The following is a 20,117-nucleotide window of genomic DNA, read 5'->3' as shown; positions in this document are numbered from 1 at the left end:
GATTAATATAACAAGAATTTTATCATCATCAAAAATGAATTCCACTTAATGTGATTTTTCCACTAGTACACAGACTACAAATTCTCATCTTTGCCAAGCATGGTGGAACTCGCCTATAATCCCAGCAGCTCGGAGGCTGAGGCAGGAGGATCACAGGTTCAAATCCAGCCTCAGCAAAAGTAAGGCACTAAGCAACTCACTGAGACCCTATCTCTAAATAAATACAAAATAGGGCTGGTGATGTGGCTTAGTAGCCAAGTGCCCCTTTGTTCAATTTCTGGTAAAAAAGAAGAAGAAGAAGAAGCTTTAATGAAGCCACAGCTTCTAGTTATTCTTTAAAGTTTTTTTCCCTTTAATTCTATAAAGGACAAAATTTTAGTGATCAGGGAAATGAATATTTTTACTGATGTAACAGCAAGAGTAGAAATCAGAACTTCAAGCAACTATCAGTTTATCTGAGGAAACAATCATGATAAAGGGTTAACAACTAAAAGAGGTAAAAAAAAAAATCTAAACATACAATTCAACAGGCATGTCTAAATTTAAAATATGCTAGCTCATTTACAATTTTTAATGTACTAAATGTTAGTTTTCAGGGGTAACAGTTTGAAATGAGAAAATACAAGTATGAAAGAGGTAGAATATTATTAAATGAGAAAAAAGTCAACATATTGTTTGTATATAAAAATATCCTCAAGTCTTATGTATAAAGTCCTACTCAATAATTAATCTGCTGTTTTCCATGTCACAAATGGTAGCACACAAATAAAATGAAAGACATTCTTTTTGCATCCCTTTCAAACGTTTAATATTATAAAGAAACATATGACCAAATTAGGTAAGAGAAAAATAAACATATACTGATTTTTATCCATTACAGTTTTAATACATTCCAAAAGAGGTGAATATTTATATATTGCAATGAAAATAACCACCTTACAGTTAAAACAGTAAAGCAATGGGTTGAAATAGCTGCCAGAAACAGTACTACCTTTGCAAAAACTTAAGAGATTAAACAGAGGAGAGGGTGAGGGGAGGGTCAGGGAGAAAAGTGCCCCTTTATCCATTGATTGAATTTCTTCATTAGTTGAATGTTTGAGTTCAGAAAAAATAAAATAAAATTTTAAAAAGTTCTGAGAAGTTTTAGTGTTTCAGGATAAGAACTAAAATTTCTACCTGGAATTTCTCAATGCACACACAGTTAAATTTAACATTTGCAGCAGGCATTCACATAGATTTTGCATGTGAATTTTCTAGTGTCCCCTTTAAAACCATTTGTAGTTCCTTCAAGTAAAAGGATATTACCTTGTTGAAGAAGTTTCAGAATATCAATACTTAACCTCATTTATAAGAACTTTAAGTAATGAATAATGCAGTTTATTCTCTGCTGAATGTTTTTCTGTGGAAACAGTATATTCTAGCTAGATAGGACACCATCATTAACTGAAATTCAGTTACAGGATGTTTAAATAAATTATTAAAATTGCATCTGCTTTTTTTTGTTACTTCAAATGGTCTAATATATTTTAACAGTTTTTTTTAATATCCTCAAATTGGGTGAAATACTTCAAAAGGAGTTAAGAGTGTTATTGTTCTAATCTTAATAGAATACCAATAAGCAATATAATGTATAAAAATAATAGCATAAAAATGAAGGACTAAGAAATCATCTCCATTTCCTAGTTTAATTATGGAGAGTATTGCACTTTATTATTCAACACAAAATGATGTAGCCAACAGTAACATACAGGTACACAATTTATATTTATTATATGCATTTATATACATTATTTTTCAACAGCTGTATGTTTGCTTTGTGGTACAATCTTAAAAATTTGCTGATTCATAGTTTGTAAAACAAAAACCTTACAAAACTCATCAAAACTCGCAAACTGATCGGAAAAGTTTTTGGAAGACTAGAAAAAATACTTTATTGTCTTAATCATGCATTACACAAACAAAATCTTTAGTTACACCATAAAATTAAGCACATCTAAAAAAATAAAACAGGGAAAAACTAGTCCAAACACAGCAGATTTCTGTATCCTGATTGAACTATTTTTGTATCCTATTTGTAATGCAAATAAACTTTTATTCCAATATTTTTTAACAAGATAATTTTGTTTGGAATCATGGTAAAACCAAGATATGTATCTTGGGGGGTAAACACCTTGTTTTGTAACTTAAACTATAAAATATTCCATTTTTAGTCTATTTTAGACTATTCAAAGGAGTTCCAAAATAGATATACAGGTTTCTTTAGCACATTAATAAAAGGATATAAAGACCAACAAAAAGTGAAATAAATAATAGGCCATTAGCAAGATGGATAATCCTTGATAAATAAACTTGTAAATACAGTAAGATGTACAAAATATCACATAGTGATAGGATGCCAAGATTAGTTTTTTTAAAGAGTTCCTTTGGAGTACTAAACCCCACTGTTTCATTTTAATACACTTAATAGTCCTTGTTCATGAAGACATTTATGTGATGATGAAGGTGATTTAGCATCTTTATGGAAGGACTTAGCTGAGCTGTATTAAGCAAAAGGAGGAAAGAAAGTGGTTAAGGGGGTGGCTGGTCAGTGAGATCTCTGTGTTTAGGGTTGTATAATGAAGAAAAACTTCAATACAATCTTGAGCACTGTTGTGACAGGCTAAATATATAAAAAGACTTATAAAAACTAGAATTTTATCCAAACATTTTGTGCAACTAATGCTAAAATATTTTAAGTTAAATTTTCTTTTTCTTCTTTTTTTTTTTTTTTTAAAGCAAAATAAGTTTAAAAGGGAATCTGTGGCATTCAACTGATAAACATAAGATCACTAAGAGATGAAAAAAAGCTACTCTTGGAGCTCACTTCCCCCCACAAGAGCACCACATTCCTAACCCTAAGGCAGCACACAGAGTCCTTTAGGGGAAAAAAAAAAAAAAGTCTTTGTAAGATCAGACTCCACATTGGCGTAAAGACACCTAAAAAAACAGACATACGCTCAGTTCATATCCAGTATAGGCCCACAAATACTGGAGTCCTTTTTCTTTATGTCCCACAAAATACAGTAATTACAATTAAATTAATGAGCCTGACATTAAGATGTGATTTCTACCAATTTATGCCTGCCCCAAATTGCCTTCACTAGGCAGAACACATGTAGTGTTATATCAATATCCTTTTTGATGGCAGTGATGCAGACCATTTTTCTGTCCAAGCAAATCTTTTGTCATGATGTGAGTTTTTGTGGATTCACACAAATACTTTGGCAAGGGCATCAGCTCCTGCACTTGCAATATATGCTTTTGATGGATGGAAAGCAACATCATAAATTGACTCATCCAATTTCTTCCTATGAGCTGTTATTTCTTGCACACAGGTCTTGCTGTCTAAATTCCATAATCTAATGGAACAGTCATGGCCTGTAAAAGAACAATTAAAGCTTGTTACTGAGTAACAATTCTTTTTGTAAAATTTGTGAGCAGTGTAGAACTTCAGACTACTTCCTGACATCAAATAGATTCCATTAGGATCTACTGCTAGACTTGTAACAGCATCCAAATGAGCTACCATTGAATGGATCATTTTACCTAAATAAAACATATCAGAGAAGATTAAGTTTTCAAAAAAATACTAACATGAAGCTAAAAGTATAACAGCATCAGCATAAAGTAACTACTTTAGCAACTTTTTATTGTGGTAAAAGAAACACAACATACAATTTACCATTTTAACCATTTAAGAATGTCCAATTAAGTGGCTTTTAAAACAGTCACACTGTGCAACCACCACTACTATCTATCTAGTTCAGAACATTAGCCACTGAAAAAGGAAACTCAGTAACCATTAAGCAACTCACTTCCCATTTGTCCCCTTCCCTCCAAACCATGGCAACACTAACCACCTACTAGAGATTGCCTATTCTGGAAGCTTCATATAAATAGAAAGAACGTTTTCAAGGTGCATCTTTATAGTATATAATGAAGAGAATTTTAATTCTAATGCAGAAATTTCCCATGTATTTACTCTTTAAAAAGATATCTGTATGATATGAATTTGACAGAATCTGAGAGACAATGGAAAACACAACAACAAAGTTGCAAAGCCTTAAAATCATGTAAACTAGCTGGGCAGAGTGAAGCATGCCTGTAATCCCAACAACTCTGAAGGCTGAGGCAGGAGGGTTTCAAGTTCGATGTCAGCCTTAGCAACTTAGTGAGAGCCTGATTCAATAAAAAAAGATAATAAAAAGGGCTGGGAAGGAGCAGGGGAGAAAGAAAGTATGAAACTAACAAAGAAATAAATAAAAAGGGGTAGGTTAGTGGGTCAGTAGTTAAACACCCCTGGGTTCAATCCCTAGTATCTTTTAAAAAAAAAGTAAACTAAAATTCAAATTATATATTCTAAAATCAAGTTCATTTATCCTTTGAAATGCCAATTATTTTGTATATTTGAAATGAGGAAGGAGGAAGGAATGGAGTATACTACAGAAATTAACTCTGGATTTCCCCAGATATTAACAAAACCACTACTCTGGAAGATTTAATTTAATGATATTTTTACTGATGATTTGGGAAGCGAATAGAATTCAAAAGCAAGGTGAAATTTAAAAAAACAAGTTGTGAATACAGAATTCTTGCTGCACAAAGACTTTGGGGACAAGGATATCCTACAATGGCAACATATGATTTTACTGGATGACAAGCAATACCATAAATTGATTTATCCAAGAAGGGGATTAAAAAAGCAAATACTGATACTTCAAAAAATAATTTACTCCCCTTTCACTTAGCAATGAGTCTACTACTCAAATGTCTGGGATGTTCCTAATTTAGAAAGACAGGTCTTTGCCAAAATTCTAGTTAATAGTCATTTGCTATGTTGCTAGACCATTATGACATTTTACACTGGGACATGAAAGAAGTCAACTTTTGTTACTGCCCTGAAGCTATAACAGTTAAGAACACAAAACCCTAACATAATCAACTGATCAAAATTTACTCTTAAAAAAAACAAAGCGGGGATTCAAGATGGCGGACTAGAGGGTGGCTGCGTTTCGTGTTGCTCCAGGACTCAGGACTCAAGAAGAGGAGATATAGAGAGCCTTGGACCAACTCAAACCAGCCGGGCGAGAATCTCCCACTGGGCAGGCGTCCCGGACGGGGCAGGAGCCCTGGACGGGGCGGTAGCCCCAAAAGCAGGGATCTTTGCAAAGTAGAACGGCCGCGAGGCGCCCCTCCCCCTGCCGGAGCAGTGATCGCAGACAGCTGGGAGCATTGAAGAGGGGGCTGCCCAGAGGAGAAGGAGAAATACGGGCTCGGCACATCGCTTGGAATTGGATCAGCTGCGCCAGGGCTCCGGGCGGCTATCCGGAGGAGCAGCGTGGGTTCAGGACTCAAGAAAAGGAGATATTGAGAGACTTGGGTCCAACTCAAAGAAGCCGGGTGAGTGTTTCCCACTGGGCAGGCGGACGGGGCGGTAGCCCCCGGACAGGGCGGTAACCCCGAAAGCAGGGATCGTTGCAAAGTAGAACTGCCGGCGAGGCGCCCCTCCCCCCGCCGGAGCAGTGACCGCAGACAGCTGGGAGCATTGAAGAGGTGGCTGTTCACCACAGCGCTTAGACTCAGCGCAACCCACCCGCGCTCTGGGAGGCTGCCCAAAGGAGAAGGTGCTTGGTGAGCTGTTTGGACTGAACGTGACCACCCCTGAACACAGGGGCTGCCCAGAGGAGAAGGAGAAATACGGGCTCGGCACGTCGCTTGGAATTGGAACAGCTGCGCCAGGGCTCTGGGCGGCTATCCGGTGGAACAGCGTGGTGAGTGGTTTGGTCCCAGAGCATCCGCTCCTGAACATAGGGGGTTGTCTGGAGAAGGAGGTGGAGCGCGGCGGGGTGCTTGGGCTCGAAGTGACTGCACCAGGGCTACGGGAGGCAGTCGGGACAAGAAGGTGCACAGTGAGTTCTTGGGACTCGTGACGCACCAGATCTCTGGGTAACTGCCTGGTGGAGAAAGTGGTGCGTGGTGGGTCACTTGGTCTTAGAGCGACGGCACGGAACAACAGGTGGCTGCCGGAGGAAAAGGCGTGTGGCGGGTCACTGGGACTCGGAGCGATTGTAAGGGGCTCCAGGTGGCTGCTCAGAGGAGGGGCCGCATAGCCAGGCGAAAAGTGCAGAGCAGGGTCCTAGACGGCTTCTTGGTGGAAGGGCCCCACAGACAAACTGAGGGGCGGAGCGAAGGCTCCAGGACTGCAGGCAGCTTCTCTGAGGAGAGGCAGCCGAAGGAGATTCGTTTGTGAAGGGTGAGGCTTCCAGGCCCAGGAGGTAGGTCCGGGTCCCTGGGATCATTGCAGAAGAAGGCTGCCCAGCCCAGGCGGTAGGTGTGAATTGAACGGAACCTCTGGGAGGAAAACCGACCAGCGAGACCTCCCCACCAGGTGACTCCTCCCTGTTGGGTGAGGTTCTCCCAAAAGGACCGTAAAATCAGAGACACAGGCCCAAACTGGTCTTGCATCAGCCCACAACCTACTTCCCTTCTGGATGACCATTCATCAGCAAGTGAAGGTACCTCTGCCCCACTAGCAGGGAATATACCCCACCAGAAGGCCACCACCCCTAGGGAGTCAGCTCCCTTGTGGAGCACTGCATTATCAACTTCCTCCAAGACTTCAGGCTACTGAAGACTAAGAGGGGATATACTAGAAATCTTCAGGGATATTATAAGACAATAGAGGAAATCTGCAATATCACAGCGGTCAACTGATACCTGAACAATATGAGAAAACAAGGAAAGAAAATGCTGCAAACATTTTGATTGATGTTACATCAATGAAACCCAACGACAGCATGGCAGAAGAAATGACAGAAAGGGAGTTCAGAATGTACATAATTAAAATGCTCAGGGAAGCAAATGACGAGATGCAAGAGCAAATGCAGGCACTGAATGATCGCACCAATCGACAGTTAAAAGAGCAAATACATGAAGCAAAAGATCACTTCAATAAAGAGTTAGAGATATTGAAAAAAAAACCAAACAGAAATCCTTGAAATGAAGGAAACAATAAACCAAATTAAGAACTCCATAGAAAGCATAACCAATAGAATAGAACACCTGGAAGACAGAACATCAGACATTGAAGATAAAATATTTAACCTTGAAAACAAAGTTGAACAAACAGAGAAGATGGTAAGAAATCATGAACAGAATCTCCAAGAACTATGGGATACCATGAAGAGACCAAATTTGAGAATTATTGGAATTGAGGAAGGCTTAGAGAAACAGACCAAAGGAATGAACAATCTATTCAATGAAATACTATCAGAAAATTTCCCAAATCTGAAGAATGAAATGGAAGATCAAGTACAAGAGGCTTATAGGACTCCAAATATACAAAATTACAACAGACCCACACCAAGGCACATTATAATGAAAATGCCCAACATACAAAATAAAGACAGAATTTTAAAGGCCGCAAGAGAGAGGAATCAAATTACATTCAGGGGGAAACCAATACGGATATCAGCAGATTTTTCAATCCAGACCCTAAAAGCTAGAAGGGCCTGGAACAACATTTTTCAAGCCCTGAAAGAAAATGGATGCCAACCAAGAATCTTATACCCAGCAAAACTTACCTTCAAATTTGATGATGAAATAAAATCCTTCCATGATAAACAAAAGCTAAAAGAATTTACAAAAAGAAAGCCAGCATTACAGAACATTCTCAGCAAAATATTCCATGAGGAAGAGATGAAAAACAAAGAAACAAATCAGCAATGGGAGGAACCATCCTAAAGGGATTGTCAAATAAAGGAAGAACCAAGTCGTCTCAAAATAAATAAATAAATAAATAAATAAATAAATAAATAAGATGAACCAAATGACCGGGAATACTAATCATATCTCAATAATAACCCTGAATATTAATGGCCTGAACTCATCAATCAAAAGACATAGACTGGCAGATTGGATCAAAAAGAAAGATCCAACAATATGTTGCCTGCAAGAGACACACCTCGTAGAAAGAGATACACATAGACTAAAGGTGAAAGGATGGGGGAAAACATATCATGCACATGGACTCAGCAAAAAAGCTGGGGTATCCATCCTCATTACAGATAAGGTGGACTTCAAGTCAAAACTAGTCAAAAGGGATAAAGAAGGACATTACATACTGCTTAAGGGAACCATAAATCAGCAAGACATAACAATCATAAACATCTATGCCCCAAACAGTGGCTCATCCATGTATGTCAAACAAATCCTTCTCAATTTCAGAAACCAAATAGACCATAACACAATAATACTAGGTGATTTTAACACGCCTCTCTCACCACTGGACAGATCTTCCAAACAAAAATTGAACAAAGAAACCATAGATCTCAATAACACAATCAATAATTTAGACTTAACGGACATTTATAGAATATACCATCCAACCAAGAGCGGATACACTTTCTTCTCAGCAGCACATGGATCCTTCTCTAAAATAGACCATATATTATGCCACAAAGCTAATGTAAGCAAATACAAGAAGATAGAGACACTACCTTGTATTCTATCAGATCATAATGGTTTGAAGTTAGAAATAAATGAAAGAGTAAAAAACAGAAGCTACTCCAACACCTGGAGATTAAACAATATGCTATTACATGATGAATGGATAACAGAAGATATTAGGAAGGAAATTAAAAAATTCCTAGAGGTAAATGAGAACAAAGAAACATCATATCAAAATCTTTGGGACACTATGAAAGCAGTACTTAGAGGAAAATTTATTTCATGGAGCGCATTCAATAAAAGAAGTAAAAATCAACAAATAAACAACCTAACACTTCAGCTCAAAGCCCTAGAAAAAGAAGAACAGACCAACACCAAAAGTAGTAGAAGACAGGAAATAGTTAAACTCAGAGCTGAAATCAACGAAATTGAAACAAAAGAAACTATACAAAAATTGACAAAATAAATAGTTGGTTCTTTGAAAAAATAAACAAAATTGATAAACCCTTAGCCACTCTAACAAAGAGAAGACGAGAGAAAACCCAAATCACCAAAATTCGGAATGAACAAGGAAATATCACAACAGACACGATTGAAATACAAAACATAATTAGAAGCTATTTTGAAAATCTATATTCTAACCAAATAGAAAATTTCGAAGACATCAACAGGTTTCTAGAGACATATGAATTGCCTAAATTGAGCGAGGAGGACATACAAAATTTAAATAGATCAATTTCAAGTAATGAAGTAGAAGAGGTCATCAAAAGCCTACCAACAAAGAAAAGTCCAGGACCAGACGGGTTCTCAGCTGAGTTCTACAAAATCTTTAAAGAAGAGCTCATTCCAATACTTCTCAAAGTATTCCATGAAATAGAAGAGGAGGGTACCCTCCCAAACTCATTCTATGAAACCAATATTACCTTGATACCCAAGCCAGACAGAGATAAATCGAGGAAAGAAAATTTCAGACCAATATCATTAATGAACATTGACGCAAAAATTCTCAATAAAATTTAGCAAATCGCATACAAAAATATATTAAAAAGATAGTGCACCACGATCAAGTGGGTTTCGTCCCAGGGATGCAAGGTTGGTTCAACATCCGGAAATCAATAAATGTAATTCACCATATCAATAGACTTAAAGTCAAGAACCACATGATTATTTCAATAGATGCAGAAAAAGCATTTGATAAAATACAACACCCCTTCATGCTCAAAACACTAGAAAAAATAGGGATAGTGGGAACATTCCTTAACATTGTAAAGGCCATCTATGCTAAGCCCATGGCTAATATCATTCTAAACGGTGAAAAACTGAAAGCATTCCCCCTAAAAACTGGAACAAGACAGGGATGCCCTCTTTCACCACTCCTATTCAATATCGTTCTTGAGACTCTAGCCAGAGCAATTAGACAGACCAAGGAAATTAAAGGAATACGAATAGGAAAAGAAGAACTCAAACTATCCCTATTTGCGGATGATATGATTATATACTTAGAGGAACCAGGAAATTCCACCAGAAAACTGTTAGAACTCATAAGTGAATTCAGTAAAGTGGCAGGTTACAAGATCAATGCTCATAAATCCAATGCATTTTTATACATGTGAGGAATCCTCAGAAAGAGAAATTATGAAAACCACCCCATTCACCATAGCATCGAAAAAAATAAAATACTTGGGAATCAATCTCACAAAAGAAGTAAAAGACCTCTACAATGAGAACTACAGAACACTGAAGAAAGAAATCGAAGAAAACCTTAGAAGATGGAAGATCTCCCATGTTCTTGGATAGGCCGAATTAATATTGTCAAAATGGCCATACTTCCAAAAGTGCTATACAGATTCAATGCAATCCCAATTAAAATTCCAATGACGTACCTTACAGAAATAGAGCAAGCAATCATGAAATTCATCTGGAAGAATAAGAAACCCAGAATAGCTAAAGCAATCCTTCGCAGGAAAAATGAAGCAGGGGGTATCGCAATACCCGAACTTCAACTTTATTACAAAGCAATAGTAACAAAGACGGCATGGTACTGGTACCAAAATAGACAGGTAGATCAATGGTACAGAATAGAGGACACGGACACAAACCCAAATAAATACAACTTTCTAATACTAGACAAAGGTGCCAAAAATATGCAATGGAGAAAAGATAGCCTCTTCAACAAATGGTGCTGGGAGAATTGGAAATCCATATGCAACAGAATGAAACTAAACCCATATCTCTCACCCTGCACAAAACTCAACTCAAAATGGATTAAGGACCTTGGAATCAGACCAGAGACTCTGCAGATTATAGAAGAAAAAGTAGGTCCCGATCTTCAACATGTCGGGCTAGGACCAGACTTCCTCAATAGGACTCCCATAGCACAAGAAATAAAAGCAAGAATCAATAACTGGGATAGATTCAAACTAAAAAGCTTTCTCTCAGCAAAGGAAACTATCAGTAATGTGAAGAAAGAGCCTACAGAGTGGGAGAATATCTTTGCCAATCATACTTCAGATAGAGCACTAATCTCCAGAATCTATAAAGAACTCAAAAAACTCTACATCAAGAATACAAATAATCCAATCGACAAATGGGCTAAGGAAATGAACAGACACTTCACAGAAGAAGATGTACAAGCAATCAATAAACATATGAAAAAATGTTCAACATCTCTAGCAATAAGAGAAATGCAAATCAAAACCACCCTAAGATTCCATCTCACCCCAATTAGAATGGCGATTATCAAAAATACAAGCAACAGGTGTTGGCGAGGATGTGGGGAGAAAGGTACACTCATACATTGCTGGTGGGGCTGCAAATTAGTGCAGCCACTCTGGAAAGCAGTGTGGAGATTCCTTAGAAAACTTGGAATGGACCCTCCATTTGACCCAGCTATCCCACTCCTTGGCCTATACCCAAAGGATCTAAAATCAGCATACTACAGAGATACAGCCACATCAATGTTCATAGCTGCTCAATTCACAATAGCCAGACTATGGAACCAACCTAGATGCCCTTCAATTGACGAGTGGATAAAGAAACTGTGGTATATATACACAATGGAATATTACTCAGCCATAAAGAATGACAAAATTATGGCATTTGCAGGCAAATGGATGAAATTGGAGAATATCATGCTAAGTGAGATAAGCCAATCTCAAAAAGACAAGGGACGAATGATATCGCTAATAAGTGGAGGATGACACATAATGGGGGGGAGGGAAGGGTTAGTGTTAGGGTTAGAGTTAGGGTTAGGGAGGGGGGCAGTATGGAGGAAGCAAGTACTGTATAGAGGGTAAAGAGGGATGGAAGGGGTGGGGGGAAGGGGAAAAAATAACAGAATGAATCAAACAACATTATTGTATGTGGATTTATGATTACACAAATGGTATGCCTTTGCGCCATGTACAAAGAGAGAGACAACATGTATCCCATTTGTTTACAATAAAATAAAATAAAAAAAAATCTGAAAAAAAAAAAAAAAACAAAAAAAAAAAAAAAAAACCTAACTGTGGAACCAACCTAGATGCCTTTCAATAGATCAATGGATAAAGAAACTGTGGTATATATACACAACGGAAGATTACTCAGTCTTAAAGGAGAACAAAATTATGGCATTTGCAGGTAAATGGATGGAGTTGGAGAATATCATGCTAAGTGAAACAAGCCAACCCCCCAAAAACTGAAAGTTTTCTCTGATATATGGATACTGATCCATAATGGGGGTGGGGGGGGTTCAAGAAAAGAATGGAGGACTCTGAATTGGACAGAGGGGAGGAGAGGGAGCATGGAGGTGAAAAAGATGGTGTAATGAGATGGACATTACCCTAGGTACATCTGATTGCACAAATGGTATGACTCTACATTGTGTACAACCAGAGAAATAAAAAGCTGTGCTCCATTTGTGTGTGTGTGGGGGGGGGGGGAAGCCTATCATTTTCTGGTAATTCTAAACAGTTATCATAGAGTATATTAAAGTTTCTCATCATTTCAAACTACAGTTGTCTGTTTCTCATTAATAGTAAGATTAATTAAGTCTAATTTTAGAGACTGCACTAGCCTGAGAAACAAAGATCATTTAACATAGTATCTTCGATTCATTAGTCCAACATAATTCATCTATCCACTCATCTCAATATTACTATTAAAAAAAACCCAGAATATGAAAGGAGTGGCCTCCAGGACAACAATGTCAAAACATTAACAGTATCAAGCATCATTAGTTTCCCTTAAAATGTATATTTATGATGATAATTCTTAATTATACTGACTTGGTTCTGATTTCTCTCTTCAGAATGATTTTGTGTCTCCTAAATTTAACATCTTAAATTCTTTTAACATTATAGATATATACATTTCTTAAAGGGAGCTATAGTTTTCCAATTTACCTCTAGACTTCCTGCAGGTACACTAAATTAATTCCCAATTCAGAGTCAACCCTTCTTTTCCACAGTCACAGTCATTTCAAATGTGAATAATCCCATCAGATAGAGGCATACAATGCTGGGCTTCTACTAGTAACCACATATAGCTCTTGATTTCTTCAGATAATTAGGATCCCTCCCTTCACCAACATATATCTGCAGCTTTTCACTATTAACCTATTTCATTCTGGTCTTATCCCTATGCTAACACCTTCTTCCCCCAGTAAAACTAATTTTTCCCCCTCTTATTAACTGTAGAAATAGACACATATAATCAAGTCATCTATTCCTCTTTCCCAAGCACATTAAGCCCTTTTACTGGCTAATTAATATTGTGGGTTTCTACAAAGTGGAAAGGAAATAAAGAATGACATAAAAAATATGAACAATGAAGTTTGAATCCCAAACCTACAAATTTTATCTGTTGTGTAACACTGCACAAATAATTGTCTTTTAAATTCCTATTGTAAAACAAGGATGATAATAATAGCATAGTATTTACTTTATAGGTATTTAAAAAAGCAAATATAGTCAGGTATAGTGGTGCATGCCAGTAATTCCAGCAACCCAAGAGGCTGAGGAGGATTGCAAGTTCAAGGTCAGCCTGGGAAACTTAACAAGACCCTGTCTTAAAAAGGGTTGGAAAATAGCCTAGTGGTAAAAGTATCCCTGGGTTCAATTTCCCAGTACGCGCGCGCACACACGCACACGCACGCGCGCGCACACACACACACACACACACACACGACTTAATATATGCAAACCAAATAGAACAGTGTCTCACAAGGAATAAGCACTGTGCCACTAGTCTGTAAGCTCAAGAGAACAGAGGATTGTTTTTATTTTGTTCACCAAATAGCAATCACTGTACCAGAATGTGGCAGATACTCAATAAATGTTACTTTCCCATAGGTGAATGAGTCCACAATCAATTCATGACCTTTTTCCAACTCTTCCACATGCTTCACTGTATAGTACCCTCCTCTCAGAATCACTTACTACCTTCCAGGCAGAGTATAAGCAACCTGAATCTGTGCCTCCAACAAAATTTTTAAAAAATCATGGACCCTGAAGGATTCTCTGGAACAAGCAGTAGAAACTGAAAGTTTAGGACAAGAATCCTTGATTAATCTTTCTAAACCTATTTTGCCAACAACTCAAGTAATTTTAGTGGTTCCCACCGCATAAACAAAAATACAATTAAGTCCTCAATAGATTCTATTATCCTCCTCTAAACTCACCTCTCTAGCTTTGCTTAAAAGAAACTTCTGGCTGGGTGCAGGTAATCTCAGTGGCTTGGCAGACTGAGACAGGAGGATCACGAATTCAAAGCCAGCCTCAGCAAAATCGAGCTGTTAAGCAACTCAGTGAGACGATGTCTCTAAATAAGGCTGGGGATGTGACTCAGTGGTCAAGTGCCCCAGAGTTCAATCCCTGTAACTTCCTGGCCCCACAAAAAGAAAGAAACTTCTGTTCCAGCACAAATTCCAATCGCCATGCCTCTGCTCAAAATATCCCTTATCTGGAATTTCTTACTATCTTCTTCATTTAAAAACAAACAAAAACTATCAATTCCTAAAGGCAAAGCTCAAATCCCCACCTCACGCATATGTATGTGTGTATACACATAAACATGTATCTCCTACTTTCCCCTAGACAACATTAGGCCCCCAGAAAGCAGGAATCACATATTGTACATAATGGTATATCCAGTGCAGTGCAGAATACAAAACACTCCATTTTTGTGATTACAATGATATATTCACCTAAATATTTAATGAACTCATTCATAGTATCAATAGTCACAATTCAGATTAAAAAAAAAAAAAGTTCAGTGAAATTTCTATTCATTTTATTAATACTCTATTAACAACTAGTTATGGTAGGTAGGCTAGTTGACCATATTTTCAAAGAAGGTATTTTTAGAAACATGTATTTGAAGATAATTTATAGTTAAATGAAACTCAGGGTATGTGTGTGTGGTGAGGGATGGTCAATTTCATTTAAAATATTTTCATTGTTTGAATACCACTGCTTCAATTATCTTTACACTACAGATAAGGTACTAGACTACTTATCAGGAAAAAAATTGGCAAAATTCAGAAACAAGGTGAATAACTATATACTCCTTATTTTGTTACCAAACAATTTCACTAACTACTTATTTTCTGCCAGTAAAACCACTCTGAGATATACCTTTTGCTTTTTATACAACTACTAAAATCCCTGAATCCCCCCTTTGATATGTAAATTTTCATTAATAAAATTATTTTTTAAGAAACACAAAGGAAATTACTTCTCTGCTCTTATAATAAAGGAAGACATTTAAGCTTCATAAAAATAGTTCAAAGAATTGATTTGATGTTAAATTGAGAATATACTCATGAAGGTGAATTTTATTTCCTGGCAATACATAGACCTATGAATATTCATTCTGTTCCCAACCTGTTCTAATGAATTGAAAGGAATCCGCCTATAGAAGTGTTATTTGAACTACAGGATCTTATGCAAAACTCTAAAGACAGAAACTTATGGTCCTGTCCCATATAACCTTCAAAGAGAAACCTGTACTTCTAGTTTTCTGCCTAGCTTGATAATTTGTTGCTCTATAATAATGTTGCAATGAACATTTAGTTTCTTTCTTTTTTTCTTGCCGTACCTCTCAGGGGCACTTGAGCACTAAGCCCCAGCCCCAAATATTTTTTGTTTTTGGGATTTTATTTAGAGAAAGAGTCTTGCTGAGTTGCTTAGTGCCTTGCTAAGTTGCTAAGTCTGGCTTTGAACTCCTGATCCTCCTGCCTCAGACTCCTGAGCTGCTGGGATTATAGTGTGTGCCACTACGCCTGGCCTGAACATTTAGTTTCTTAAGTCCTTCAGTACTTTATTTTAGCTTTTCCTCAAAGTAGCTTCTCTAGCTGTCAGACCTTTCCTGAAAGAGATCAAGCAGCATCTTATGTAGTATCCCAGATAATAAGACATGAAAAAGAGGTCCTTAAACACAATTGCTCACTCATACATACACACTGTAAATAAATTAAGATCTGGTTTGAGCCGGGCACTGTGGCACATGCCTGTAATCCCAGCGGCTTGGGAGGCTGAGGCAGGAGAATCATTAGTTCAAAGCCAGCCTCAGCAGATAAGAGAGGCACTTAGCAACTCATTGAGACCCTGTCTCTAAATAAAATATGAAGAAAGGCTGGGGGCTGCAGTTGTAGCTCAGTGAGAGCACTTGCCTAGCATGTGTGAGGCACTGGGTTCTATCCTCAGCACCACATAAAAATAAATAAATTAAACAAAGACACTGTTCCAAAACAAAACAAAAACAAAAAAAAAACCAGGCTGGGGGCATGGTTCAGTGGTTAAGCATTCCTGGGTTCAATACCAGGTACCAAAACAAACAACAACAAAAAAAAAGATTTGGTTTGCCATCAAGACAACTAATATATTTCCTTACAACAAGAAAAACAGATGACAACAATGTTCACTATACCATCATCTAATCCACTGAGAAACAGTTTTAAGAACATATATGAAATGACAAATACAAGAAAGAGATGTCTTCTACTATATTAACTCATTACAAAATATGAAGGAAAATTTTTCTAATGGAAGGATTTATATATCTAAAAGGAAATGGAAGAAATCATAATAGGTAGGCAAGGTAGTATGTATATTTAAGCATTACATTTAACAAACTCAAGTATGCTACATGCTAAGCAAAGAAGAACTCTGAGTAAAAAAAGTTTAAAAATAAGGGAATATATAGCTCTGTGGAGGAGTGCTTCCCTAGCATGCATAAGCACCTCCAAAATTAAACAAATAAAAGAGTTCAACTTGGCAATTTTATAGCCAAAACTCAACATAGAAAGAACAGCATTTTCAATTACCTCAAATTTACAGTACTATTAATATGAAAAGACAACTTGCTTACCCGTTTTATTGTCAAAAAATTTGATGTGTCTATCTTCATGAGCAGTTATCGTAACAGGAAGTGTGGGATGACTTACTACTCTGTTAATGTGATTACTGGATTGTAAACCTGAAAATAAAGACAAACAATATTTTAAAATTCCAGGTTTCAATTAGAAGTTTTATGATGGCCTTATAAGTCTCACCAAAATGAACACTGTTAGACTTTAAATTCATCGTTGTGTACGTACACAGAATTCTTAGATACTAAACTTAAAACATATATATACACACATTTTACTTATGTAGTGTGGGGAGAGAGAATAGAGTTAAGGACACAATGAGAAAGCCTCTTTGAGTATAATTTGGTTTGAAATCTGACCATGGAACCACATCAGTATATAATGATAAAAACTTTTTTTTTTTTTTTTTTTAAAAAGCACTTACTAAAAATCAAAAGATTAAACAAATGATCTTACCTATCTGGCTTGTGCTATAAGAAATTAATTAAGTGTCAGTGATACCAAAGCATAGTGATTAGACTGTATATCCATAGTGGAATATGGTCCCTGGTGGACTATTCCTAAGCATAAACTATTATTGATAATCAAATTATTGGTGATGATGGCATTAGACAATTGCATGTACATTGTGGGATAAATCAAATGAGAGATGACAATTTTGTTGAGAACTGAGATAAAATTGAATTGGAACCATTTTATTTTTTGTAAAAATGCAAGTTTCCTATATCTCTGTCCACTGAAAAAGATTAAAATAATGAACCCAGAAGCCATGAAGACCATGAGGATAAGCAAATAGTCTAGCACCCTGACTATAATCTTCTAAATGCCATTTCCCACTAAAAATAGCCATAGCCCCCTGATCTCAGACATGAAGCACCAAATAAACAAGATGAACCTAAAATCTTTTGTTGTACCAGAAGTAAGAACTATCAACAACTATGAAGAACATATCAAGAGGGCTCAAGAGCCAAGCTGAATAAGCTCCCATTGGCCAAAAAGATAATTTGAACAGCATTAAAGAGAATACTTGTAAGAAAGAAACCGAAACATATCAAGTATACCAAAACCAATACCATTTCATTATTTTGAAAACTGGTAAATAAAAGGGGAAAAAACTGAATTTATCTTGCCGTCCTGTAACAATTACTAACTCCAAGATAATAACCAAATTATGGATGAGGAAGTCATTTTTTTATAGAAGTACTCTAGCTAATACATGAGAAAGGATGACAGAAATACAAAATCATTTTTCAAGAGTAAATGATTAAATGGACATATAACGATCAAGACTAAAAATATCACAAAAAGATTAAAAAGTCAGATAATATTTACATGTGATAAAGTTCACAAATTATCTGTAGACTGGCCGAGAGCATTTGAAAAAAAATTTTTAAATGGGTTAAAAAGAGAAAACAAACAGAAAAACCTGAACCCAAATTTGAATAAAACTCTGAATGTACAACCAATTTACAGGAAATAAAATGGATACTACAAATAAATGATACCAGAGGGTTGCAACCAGCAAAATCCATTCTGTGGGAAACTTGATAAAACTATCCAATTCCTTCTATTAAAAAAATAAATAAACCAAACAAGGAAAATAAAAGAAATGTAAAGGTACCTACAAGTGAAAAGACACCTGAAACCTATCAACCAATCACAATGCATGGACCTTTTCTTTGAATCCCTACTTCTAGAAACTGTAAAACATACAACACATACCACATTGATAGTACTGGTCATTTATAATAAGATAAAACTAAAGTTGGATGACAAACATGAGATTTATTATATTCTCTACTTTCTATTTATTTCCTTTCCTTTTACCTTCACTTCACTCACTCTTCTGTCCCTATATATCCACCCCCAAAGCATTTAAGCATAAGTTAAGGAAAGAGCAGAAATAATGTAAATAAGTATAACAGTAACATAATTAAACTATTTTTCTATCCTAAACCTAGGTAGTCAAAATACAAAAACTAACTAAAAGATTAACCTCTTGAATAAAAATCCTTTCTAAGGTTTCAATATAAGTCATAAAAACTTACCAGAATCTACCTGTGATGAAAGCATCACCAATGACTGTGATGTTTCTAAATCATAAATTACTGCACTACCAGTGTTGAAAGAGGTCACCATATGAGCTGGATCACAGCCAATGAAGTCAACAGACGTAGGTATTCCATGTTCTGTAAAAAAGTTCCAAAAGATATAGAGTAACACAATATTTTTGAAATTTCCACTTTCCTAATAAGAAAAAGGAGTTTAAATATTTTGAAGTACTGTTAATAAAAAAAAAAGAAAGTTAACTGCATAAGAGTAGTCAAGAAATAACTTTTCCTCAATTATTTAACAAGTTTTTTTATACCTTTATTATTTATTTTTATGTGGTGCTGAGGATTGAACTCAAGTGACTCACATGTGCTAGTCAAGTGCTCTACTACGGAGGAACAATCCCAGCCCTATTTAACAAATTTTTATTTATAACATTCAACATTATAAGAAAAAACATACCTAAAGAACAGACATATGCAAAAAATTCAGTGTTCTTACACATTTCCTTCTAAGGTAGAAGAAAAAAAACTGGCTGTTTTTGGTCCACTTTCTAATTTTCTTAGGAAAAGATAAAATTGGCATTTTTGGCATCATTATCTTGGGTCACTTGTCAAATCTGTAAGCTTTAACAAGTAGCTAATACAAATCAAATTTTTCTGTCTATAAATATGAAGCTTGGACTGGACGATACTGACATGATAGTAGTGGGGATATAGCTCAGTTGGTAGAGTGCTTGCCTTGCAAGCACAAGGCCCTGGGTTCAATGCCCAACACCATTAATAAAAAATAAAAAATTTAAACTAGCCAAGCCAGGCATGGTGGCACATGCCAGTATCATATTGGGAGTCTGAGGCAGGAGGATCAAAGCCAGTCTCAGCAATGGCAAGGCTAAGTAGATTGTGAGGCCTTGTCTCTAAATAAAATACAAATAGGGAGGGCTGAGGATGTGGCTCAGTGGTTGAATACCCCCCCTGAGTTCAATCCCTGGAACAAAAAAAAAAAGTTCAACTAGTCATATCAACATCCAATTTGGTAAAATCTGGAGTCTAGCAATTATGTAAATGAAGCAAGAAACAAATATCTAAGTAAATTTTTACCTGTAAAGCCTGGGTAACTGAAAAACTAGTAGGACCATAACATATAAAAAAAAAAAGACACAAAATTAAACATACTATTCATTTAAGATGCTCTGAAATAATATATATTTAAACAAAAGGTCTGA

At 36.4% G+C, this 20,117-nt stretch overlaps 2 protein-coding genes across 5 annotated transcripts in view; one reads left to right on the top strand and one right to left on the bottom strand.

Annotated features, from left to right (window-relative positions):
* Nucleotides 1-3,000, top strand: part of COCH (cochlin) — a 50,044-nt gene extending 47,044 nt beyond the window's left edge. For both annotated transcript variants that reach the window (XM_079127234.1, XM_079127233.1), the window contains one exon: nucleotides 74-3,000. The gene's annotated coding sequence lies outside the window, so the exon portion shown is untranslated. The remainder of the gene's footprint in view (nucleotides 1-73) is intronic.
* The window catches only part of STRN3 (striatin 3), a 93,907-nt gene continuing 76,512 nt past the window's right edge, over nucleotides 2,723-20,117 (bottom strand). For all 3 annotated transcript variants that reach the window (XM_079127219.1, XM_079127217.1, XM_079127218.1), the window contains 4 exons: nucleotides 18,889-19,029; nucleotides 16,840-16,947; nucleotides 3,499-3,585; nucleotides 2,723-3,417 (listed from right to left, as the gene is read on the bottom strand). In XM_079127219.1, the coding sequence (XP_078983345.1) occupies nucleotides 3,248-3,417; nucleotides 3,499-3,585; nucleotides 16,840-16,947; nucleotides 18,889-19,029 (506 nt within the window). In that variant the 3' untranslated portion in view covers nucleotides 2,723-3,247. The remainder of the gene's footprint in view (nucleotides 3,418-3,498; nucleotides 3,586-16,839; nucleotides 16,948-18,888; nucleotides 19,030-20,117) is intronic.

The sequence above is a fragment of the Sciurus vulgaris genome (genome assembly GCF_902686455.1).
Source record: "Sciurus vulgaris genome assembly, chromosome: 2".
Lineage (NCBI taxonomy): Eukaryota > Metazoa > Chordata > Mammalia > Rodentia > Sciuridae > Sciurus > Sciurus vulgaris.
Note: the sequence above shows the minus strand (reverse complement) of the source record. Positions and strands in the feature narration are given on the sequence as shown.